The sequence below is a fragment of the Aplysia californica genome, unplaced genomic scaffold (genome assembly GCF_000002075.1).
Source record: "Aplysia californica isolate F4 #8 unplaced genomic scaffold, AplCal3.0 scaffold00022, whole genome shotgun sequence".
Taxonomy (NCBI): domain Eukaryota; kingdom Metazoa; phylum Mollusca; class Gastropoda; order Aplysiida; family Aplysiidae; genus Aplysia; species Aplysia californica.
The window spans coordinates 709,932-720,590 of NW_004797292.1; the positions used below are offsets into that span (position 1 = coordinate 709,932).

General features: G+C 37.3%; 1 protein-coding gene across 1 annotated transcript in view; it reads left to right on the plus strand.

The window, feature by feature from the left end:
* LOC101849818 (protocadherin Fat 4) overlaps nucleotides 1–10,659 on the plus strand; it is a gene marked incomplete in the record, with an annotated part of 63,124 nt that overhangs the window by 8,270 nt on the left and 44,195 nt on the right. Inside the window, 12 exon segments of the mRNA XM_013088142.1 lie at nucleotides 767–879; nucleotides 1,338–1,484; nucleotides 2,319–2,394; nucleotides 3,012–3,109; nucleotides 3,765–3,887; nucleotides 5,124–5,220; nucleotides 6,307–6,436; nucleotides 7,034–7,148; nucleotides 7,662–7,788; nucleotides 8,328–8,570; nucleotides 9,520–9,665; nucleotides 10,156–10,252. Coding sequence (XP_012943596.1) covers nucleotides 767–879; nucleotides 1,338–1,484; nucleotides 2,319–2,394; nucleotides 3,012–3,109; nucleotides 3,765–3,887; nucleotides 5,124–5,220; nucleotides 6,307–6,436; nucleotides 7,034–7,148; nucleotides 7,662–7,788; nucleotides 8,328–8,570; nucleotides 9,520–9,665; nucleotides 10,156–10,252 — 1,512 coding nt within the window.

Genomic DNA, 10,659 nt, shown 5'->3' on the forward strand with positions numbered 1-10,659 from the left:
AAGAATAAGAACCACTTCGTTGGCTTTGCAGCAATTCACTTCTCATTTCTGTAAAACTGCCTAGCAGAAAATTGGTCTAAAAGAAGAACGAAACATCATAATCATCATCATCATCATTATCATCATCAACAACATATCAACTTCATCATCGTCATCATCATCATCATCATTGCCTTTCTCACCCTGCACCAGGGAATAGGCCACGGACAACCACTTTCCACTTTTCTCTATCCTGGACTAGCCTCTTGATGTTATTCCATGTCTTCCCACTTTTCTGCACGTAATAAAACTTGCTTACGGCTTTGTATATAAAGAATTTATTGGTTTGGCCCTGTGGCTGTTCTTATTTTGAAGTATTTTGAAAACAGCCAGTTACAGGAAGTATGACGTATTTTCAATGTTCTTCTTCGTGAAAAGTAGAATTCTAGTGAAAAGCGAAGACCAAGTGAAAAGCGGGATTTAGATTCTTGATTCTAAATACAAAATGCAAAACTAAGGCCTAGGCTAACTTCTAAGGCATGCGACACTGAGGCAGTAGGCCTATATTATAGGCCCTAAGATATCTTTTGGCTAAGCCTAGTTCAAGTGGGTGGTTGGAGGGCACCATTGATAGGACCTACTTCTTCACATTCCCCTCTGTTCTTTCTGAATATCTGTCTTACTTTTTTCCAGCGCTGTGACCGTTATTTTATCGATGTGCTTCTCTTTACTCAAACAAACAAACAAGCCTAGCTCAAGCTCGAGCTCTATTCCTTTCTTTTTTAAGGCACGAATCCTGTCACTGACGCCTTCAATGTTGACCCCAGCACCGGTGCTGTCACCACTTTGAAACTGTTTGATGCAGACGGCAGCATATCATCGTACATTCTCACCGTTCAGGTAAGCCAGTTTTTTTGGGTTTTTCTGTTTTTAAATAAATGTTCTGCTGTTATAGAAAGGCATAGAAATTGTTCCGAGGAGAAATGCCCCAAGAGATGATGTACAACTTGGAGAAAAATGAAAGAACATTTTGAAAAAAACAACAACAACATGTATCTAACTGATTGTGTGAATTGGTAAAATAGATCTACTTAGATCAAATTTACTTTGAAACCTTTTCTGATAATTTCGATTGCTATTTTCCAATCGCTGATTACATACTTAAATTCACTCTTCAGGAAGCAGACAGGGGTTGGAAGTGTAAGGAGCAGGTTATTCCAACACCTGTCCCTTACTTTTTGCTTTGGTCCTGAAAATTTAATTTTGCTACTTCATTAGGCCTACTTTAAAAAAAAAAGATTTTGAATTATTAGAAAAAAGGAGGTTCTGATGTTAAATGGGTTTTTTTTATTTTTCAGGGAACCGATTCGAGTTCTTCGGTGACGGAGACAGTAACAGTTTCTCTAACAGATATCAATGACGTAGAGCCTGTGTTCTCTAGCACACCTTTCATAGTGCAGACTATTGCAGAGAGTAGCGCTAAAACAGGCTCCATTGTAACTACAGTAAGTACTCTTGTATTTTCAATCTAGGCAGTAGTTTGCTTATAAATAATTCACGTCTTGTTGTTCTTATTTCCTTTCTTTACTTTTCTTTTTGATGATGGGTAACAGGAAATAATGGAGAATAAGTATGCTCCGTATGTCTTAACTAGCCTACTGAATGATTTTTATTACAATAGACACGCCTTTGACAGGATTTATTTCTGTTGAAGATAAGTATAAAGATAAGATATCACTATTCATTGGTCTCCACAAAGAAAAAACTGCTGTTGTATGATGCCTGCATATACACATACGCACTCGTAAACTCTCTCTCTCTCTCTCTCTCTCTCACACACACACACACACACATAATAATGGTAGATACACAAGCGCACACAGATAAATAGTCATTAGATGGAAATACAAACTATTGTTATTCTCACACACCTGACGGTGTCCTGCATTTTGCGAACAGGGTCACTAAGCTGTGGCTCTCACAAGACAGTGGCTCATCTGTAAAAATAGGGAAAAGGCTGGAAGCTGAATGAATGAAAAATTAAACTCCTTCTGTACCGTTTAATCCTAAGCAAAGGAGTATTAACACTCAATGTAGAGGTATCCAAAGACACAAATATAGTTGTCCACCTCAATCTTTCAGTTTTAGCCCCTTTTGGCAGTAGAGGAAAAAAGTCCCATTTTCAATAACATTAATTGCTTGCGATTGGAAGGGAGGCTGTGAAAAAAGGTAAAAGATTCACATGTCAAACTTAACAGTTTTCATTACAATATCATTTATGTTATTTGTGTTTTCATCTTTGTTCTTGAAATTGGCTTAATATAAACTGTGTTTTTCAGGTGTCAGCTACAGATGGAGACAAGACTGCTTCAACTTTTACCTATGCCGTTGATGTTGTGCAAGGGGGCACAGTTGGTAATGTTTGTTTTGCTACAGAGTAGCGTCATAGCATTTTCAGCCTTTAAGATCTCTTTAACATGTTAATTTTAGATTGTCTATAGTCTCAGCCAAAATGCTATGGTTTTTCTTTTCCCAAAATATTCACAAAAAAGATGTTTGATCCGTAGTTAAATACAGTCTTAGCTTTATTTGGCCTTGCTAATTTGTTTAAGATTACAATACAACTTGTATTCGGTTTTAGTGGGAAATATAATATCATCATTAGCTTATTTATTCTCGAAAAGAGATTTTTGTGGTGATATCCACCCATAATCACTTGGCACAGCTTGCTGTTGCTCTTGGTAAATACTGCATTGGTGCTAGTCAGATACTAGAAATTTTACATTTCTTCTTCCAATTTCAATGTTCACACTTTAGTTTCTGTGTGAATATTTTTTCAAATTTGCTTTGTCCTCTTGTCAATTTGAGCACGCAGTATCTGTGGTAACGCAATGAAGGTTACAACTTGGGAAATAATTTTCCAGTCATACGACAATGTTTAAGACTTAAGAAATAAATAGTTTGTATGGAGTCAAGTGACATTTTTTGTGGATGTATTATTGAATAAAATGGATTGTTTTTTTCTCTTTCAGCCAGTGACTGGGCCTTCAGTGGAACAACCAGTGGACAGCTTGAGTTCAAAACTGACCTTGATCTTGATACTGGCTCTTTGTCGCTACATGTCTTGAAGGTATGACAAAAAAAAGAATTATCATCATTTCATTCTTTTGATTGTGGAATTAGTTAATGTTCTGAAGAGAATGTCACACAGCTACTCAAAATCTATACACAGATGCACAACACTGAATGTCTGATCATCTTTTGCTGTCTCATTTGAATTAGACAAGACATACTTTCATGGTAAACACCTAAAGATCTATCTACCAGCTGGGGGTCTTAATAAACCTATCTTTCTCTGACTTTTATTTCACTTTGAAGACAGACTCTATTCGCCTTTCAGAGATATAGGTACCTGTGTCTGCGTGTAAAGGTTAGGCGTTGTTGCCCTCACACACAGAATATTGTAGGGAGCAATTTGTATCGAGTAAGTCTATCTCTGTGAACCTGCTGTGGTGTTGAATACCTTACAGTCCGGGAGGGTCGAAGCAGCTTATGTCCCAAATAATCTAAATTGTGTTGATTGTGTCGTAAAACATTTACAAAAATTACAATTTAGAGATAATATGTTGCAGCTCGTGCAATAAGTATTACATTCTTTTGAAGACTAATGTTATGATTTTCACGATTTCGTGCTTGTTCATTTTCCCTCATAAAAATCTCTACAAGGCTGACTCTTGTTAAACATAATTGATGATGGACTTACCGGTTTATTCTTTCCATTTTAGCTGACAGTCAAAGATGGTGTCAGTCCAGAGCAGACAGGCACAGCCACGCTGACTGTCAGCATTATTCCAGATAATGAGTTTACTCCGACGATCTCTTCTGTTGTACCGGCTCAACCAATATCGGTAGGTGTTCAAGCTATGTTATGGTGGGGGGGGGGGGATGTTTAATTAGTATTGTTACATTTCAGAGAAATATTCTTGTTCTGGTGGTTTTGGCAAGAAGAATTACACAATAATTATACTAGTTTGAATCTTAAAATTGTAACACTATTTTTTGTGTGACAGGTTACCATAGTGTGAGCGTGGGTTGTTAATAAACTCTATTCACTATGGAGAAACATGGTGCAAGAATATTCCCAATATCCTTGTTTTGGTCTCCTTGTTACAGTAACTATATAATTCAAACAATAATTTAGTAGTTCACCTTACTGAAGCAGGATGTTTTGTCTTTATTTTACTTGGCTGGATATACTTCTGTTATTCTGTTCAGTGGTTGTCTGTGGTCATATGTCTTTCCAATCACTACTTATATATATATATACATTGAAACTTTCTTTTTCTTTTCCTTAGTTGAAAGTCATTTAATTAATCGAAAAAAATTGTGAGGCAGCGTGGTGGAACCAGGCTCTCGTCAAAATTTGGTCATGTAGAGTTATTGGTATCATCTTAAAGCCTGGTCACTAGTCTTTGTTTGGGTGAAAAAAATATTCATTTATCTTGAATACAAGTCGAGATATTTGAAAAAGAAGGAGGTGGGGGTCACCTGTTTTCAGAGGTAAAACTAATGAGAAAATGGCCGCCAAAGATTAGTTATTTCCTTAGCTTAAGAGTCCGTGGTAACTTGGTAACTGAAAATTTACTTTGTTTGTGCCTTTAATCAACGTTTTTCAGAAAAATCCGCACAGAAATTAGTTCTTTAATGGGCATGAAAGGTGTTGAGTCAAAAACAAAAAATTTGATCAAAATTCACAAACCTGCAGAAAAATGCAAGTTTCTTCACTTTGCTTATTTTGACGAGAGCCTGATTTCATCACGCTGCCTCACATTTTGAGAGAGCTATAAACCTGTATTAATGAAATTTTTCATGTTCTGGTACATATTCAGTTAATAGTGTTTTCAGGGTACCAGAACTATCCGTTAGGCTGCTAAAAAAATTAGGGTTCAGCCCTTGCTACAGCAAACTGAATTTTTCTTGGTCTCTTGAACTGTTTTTGCCAGAAATTGCATGTGTTACTGTCATAGAAGTTTGAGTTAGTTTGAGTGACATTTGTAATTATTAATTTTTATGTTCGAATTGTTTAGCTTATATATGTTTATTTGTCAGCAGAAAGTATTTGATTTATTTCAATGTGTTTTCAGATTGCAGAGAACGTTGGTAGTGGAGTTTCTGTTGCTCTTGTCAATGCTGCAGACAGTGATACTGGTGATGAAGGAACCTTGGCCTTCAGTATCATTGGTAAATGAAATGTTGCCCGGGCTTGCTTGTAATAAATTTGGGATTCATTTTTTCTTGATTTTTCTGTTAATTTTTATTTTTTCATTGATGTTTGTTGGACTTCCAATTTTTACCAGTCAAATTTCTTCCACAGGCATTATATTTGGACGTTATTCTTTCAACATGAGAGGGAATCTTACCTTATTGTTTGAGACATCTTTGTCTCATTTGGTTTTGGGAATAGTATAAATATTGTTTATGCTAGAGGTTTTTTTTAACGATCATGGGAGCCTCTTCAAAGTATTGATTTTTCTTCTGGCTTGTATAAAGTGAACAATATCTTTCAATCTTGAAATGAATATGACTGGATGGGATTTTGTGGTTGAAGGAAAAAGAGAAAGGGCAGGTACTAATACATTTATTGCCATAAAGTATGAGAAAATAAAAACAAACTATTCCAGGGGGCTCTCGTGGCCTAGAGGTTAAGGTGTTGGCCTCTCATTCAAAGGTCCTGGGTTCGATTCCGGGTAGCGACCAAAACATTTTCTTCTCTAAAATTGTCTCCTTTCACATCCTTTCCTGATCTCTAACAATGTTCTGTTGTCTGCTTTCATTTTCACTTTCTGCCCCCACCCCCTCACCCCCTTTGCCCCCTCCTCTGGGCTCCTGACTCTTTCTGCAGCCTTTCTACTGCTACTCCCTGGCTCCTCCTAACTGCTGTCTTTCTGCCACACCCCTGATCTTCTGGTAGGAAAGATCTACACCTAGCCTTCTCGGACAAGGGCGAAAAATCTCGGAGGGCCCGTGTGCAAGTTGCGCACGTTAAAGATCCCTTGGTGGTCTAAAATCGATAAGAGTAGGCTTCGGCCGCCACCCGGGCAAAATTCAAAATTTCCTACCAACGAAAAAGTATTAGGTGTGTCCCGCGCGCTCATATGACCTTATGCAGTTGCGAGCGCCGTAAAACCCTATACTAAACAAACAAACAAAACTATTCCAGTGTATGGAAAGGAATTAATAATCTTTACAACATCAATGTTTAGAAGATCATATTTCTGTATAACAGTTTTGGTATTTCTCATTACTTTCCCCTTCTCCAAAATGCAGGTGGAGACACAGATGGCGTTTTCTCAGTGGATAGCAGTGGGAAAATAGCAACCCAAGCATCTCTAGACCGAGAGACAACAGACAGCTACACACTGATTGTGCAAGTTATCGACTCTGGAGTCTCACCTAAGTAAGTAAATCAGTCAGTCAGCTTCTTGTGCAGTCAGTCTGAACATTGAAAAATACTGCCCCCCCCAATAAAAAGGGTTGAGTGGTGATGATCATTTATATGTAGTCTTACAGTGAGTGCTGGAAAAGCTACAACACCCTATAGAAGCCAAGTCCATGGGGATTTGATAAAGTGGATTTTTTCTATTTATGGTTTTGTATAGTTCAATTTGACCTCAAGGGAAAAGCAAGTATACATATTTTATTTCAATCTCTTTTCTCACTCTTGTGTCTCTGGATAGGACAAAAGATTTTTTAACTATAAAATTGATAAAGGGAATATTTGAGCACATTCAGACAATTTAATTTCAGAAAGTGTCTGGGCTTTACTGAAAATACACCATATATTGCGTATTGTTTGTCTGTCAGATATTTAATTGTGTTGCTTTAAATTTGATTGCATTTTTAAAACTTTCAGACATTTGGTTGTGCAGTTTTGACTTTCAGACATTTGATTGTGTTGTTTTGACTTTCAGATATTTGATTGTGTTGTTTTGACTCACAAGTTTAATTACGTAATTTTTGACTGTCAGAAACTTTGCCTTTTATGTCTTTTTAGGTCAGTGACAACAAGTGTATCAGTAACTATCTCAGATGTCACTGACAATGCCCCAACTTGTTCTCCTTCTTATTACACCAAAGAGTTGTCGGAGACAAGCAGCGCAAACACTGTTGTGAGTATATTATAGGTCTGTTGTCAACAATACTTCGGTGAGTATAGATTTATTGTTCACAAACAAGTAAACTGTGCTGTGAGTATGATTCTATTGTATACTGATTAATTCTGCTGTAAGATTAGGTCTTTGTTACAAATAAATGTTATTGCGAGAATGGGTCTATTGTTGCTAAAGGCCTTTTTCTAAAGTGGCTACATAAATGGTCAGTAAACTTTTAAATTTTGTGTGAGCTGTTGTTTGAATTTCAGCAAGCCCTTTGATCTTGTGTATTGCGATAATGAATCTTGTCTAACTTTTTAATACAACTTTATTTTTTCCAACTTTTTCAGCTTTACTCCTTGATGATGAAGTACATGTACATTAAAACAACAGATTGCTTTTATTCTTACTAAAGAGATGTTTGTTTGGTGGTATGCTGACAAATGTTTATATTCTGGTTCCTCTCATTGGCCTTTTGCTTGATTGAGTTTGCGCCAAGAGTACTTTATTGTAATGCTGTGCAATCCTCAGGTTGTCACAATATCCTGCTCTGACGAGGACACTGGAGATACGCTGAGCTACTCTGTAAAAAGCCCCCACGACACTAACTTTGGCTTCACGACACCCACCAATGAATTGAAGTTGATAAGCACTACAGGTAGTTTGAATTTGATCCTTTTTTATGTTGGAATATTTTCCTCTTTTCCCATTTTTGAAATAAAACTAAATCTTATTGTAATTACATTGTTCACAGAATAGATTGTTCTACAATCAAATACTTGAATCTGTTAAAAGAATCAGGAAGATAAAGAGGCATACATAGAGATTGTGAATTTTTGTGTTTTTGGCACGAAGATGAAATGACTTTTATAAATTTAACTGAATATAGAAGTATGTGGAGGGTCGTGGCCTGATTGAAAGTGAAGTGAAATGCCCTTAAAATGTCACTCTCCTAACCACACTGAAGTGTCAACTGTAGGTATTACATAGTTCCGCACAAGCCCCCACCTCACCACCTTCACGCAGCTTCTTCAAAACCATAAAGTCAGCCATTATTGCCCCCTCTCTCCTGTTGTCTTCTGATAAAACACTCGCCTGCTTGCTTGTCTTTTCAGCATTTGCTTATGCCTCTCCTCACTACACCTTAATGTGACCTTCTAGATTCACCTATGTCTCACGCTTGTGACGTATCCCCAGGTTTTGACTACGACTCTGCCACACAGTCCTACAATGTGGAGGTGGAAGTCACAGACAGTACGTACACGTCCACAGTCAAGGTCAGAGTTAACGTCGGGGCTAACAACGACCACACACCGGCATTTTCAAGTAACCCTGTGGTAACGGTGGCTGAGAACTCACTCTCTGACCCCTTGTACACGTACACAGCTGATGATGCAGACTTCAGTCCCCATGGAGTCACCTCCTACACCATTAATGCTGGTGAGTTGAAAAAGAACACAGTCTAACACACGCATAATACAATAGGTGGGACGTGAAAATCTTTTAGTAATGTACGAATTTTGCGCTGCGTATGTTTTAAATATGCTACAAAGCTAAATCAGGTAAAAGAAAATATTTGGGACTTGAAAATCTGTTCACAATGAGTGTGTTTTAACATGTGAGTGCTACACTGTAGGCACTTTCTCAAGGGATATATAGCACATAGATCTTCCCTAATAATATGGAATAGTAGGTGAACATGTTTTCAAAAGTTAGGTTTAAGTCTCAAACTACCGTGGAGATTAAAAGTGTAATTGATTTAATGTACAACCTCTTACCTCTGCCCTATGAGGTAGGTGCTGTGAGCTCGAATCCTTGTAACTGATGAGAGCTGCCGTAGCACAGGCATGTTTCTCTGTTGATTGCTGATCTATCTTAAAATAGGACCCATTCTTTAACTGTGCCACATCAAATAGGTCACTAGTACAACACGTTTTTCCAGGTTTTCTTAAATCAGCTTTTTTTACATGTAAAGCAGCGCTCTGGGCCTTATAGGTTTGAAAACAGTTGTTAAGAAAACTTTTAAAACCTGGGAAAAAACTAGAAAATCTACAATTCTTCAGATTGTTTTTACTTGATCCTGATAGAGAATTGTTCAAGTTTTTAAGGTTTTCTAGGATTTCTTTAATCAGCTGTCTTCAAACTTAACATAGGACCCTGAGGGAGGACAATAGTTTTAAGAAAATTTTGGAAACTTAGGAAAAATTTGAAAACCTACTGTAATGCTCGACATTTTTACTTGACCTAATAAAACATTGTCCGTTAATTGTGCCCTATTGGAATTTCTTCCCAATTGTGAACTGGCACCGTATACTTTGATAATGATAAAACAACACATTTTCCTATAGTTTCCCACAGCTGTATATATTTTTCTATCTCATTTTATCAGTCACAAACAGTGGCCAGTCTCTGTTCGGCATTGACTCCAGCTCTGGAGTGATCAGCATGCTGTCAACTCTGGACTATGACACTCTCCCTGCCGGAGACAAGACGTATGAGCTGGAGGTGGTGGCGGAGGACGGGGGTGGCCTTACCGTAAGTTATTGGGCTGCTGTCTCTCTATAAAGTCCCTCAGATTGGTTCAAGTCTCTATTTAGAAATATTACATGATGTTAAATTCTGACAATATAAATTGATACTTCTAAAATTGCTGTATGTTTGATGATGCTCCTGAAATTTCATTTTCTAGGTCTCTGCATTATCAGAATAGTTACTTTCTAGACATAGAATTTTAAAAAGCCATTGTCTGAATAATAATGATTTATCTTACCTTGTCTTGTCTTGTCTTATTCTGTCTTGTCTTGTCTATCTATATCAGAAAAGCCTCAATACAAGAATATCGTGGAGGCTCCTCTACAACTTTCTCAAATTTTGGGCCTCTTGAAGCTTCTAAAGTTTAATAACCTGAGAACTTTTAAGTGGCACACATTGCTAAGATGCCCTGTCCAGATAATGTGATTATAAATTAGCTCTGTGCAATGTAAAATACCTTAAATACCAGCATGTCTATGACCTTGGCCCTCAGGGTACGGGTACAGTGACAGTGTCAGTGACAGACATCAACGACAACGCCCCGACCTGCACCTACTCTACCTTCACTCATTCCATGGATGAATCTCAATGTAAGATCTGTGTGACTTATACTTCACACAAATAGCTCAGTGAAATGTCTGTCTGTCTTACTATAGTACAGATGACAGTTGTAAATAACAGTTTTTAATTTTTTTCCTTTAACTTGATATTAACTGTAAGTTTCGCGGGTTGTATTTGTTGTTTTCGTTAGTTAGTTGTTGTTTTTTTGGCCCCCAATTATTATTTATCTCTGAATATAACAGTTAAGGGCTGCATAATATGTACAAACAAAAGTTTTATTCTGAAAACTTTGCTGTGTCTAACAGGGACTACACAAAATATTTTTCCGAGCTTTCTCTTCTTGTTTTAAGGAATGCAGTCTGTGATGTCTCTCATCATCTTATGTTTAGGTGATGATTTGTAATCTCACCCCCCCCTCCCTCACTCCTCCCCCTTC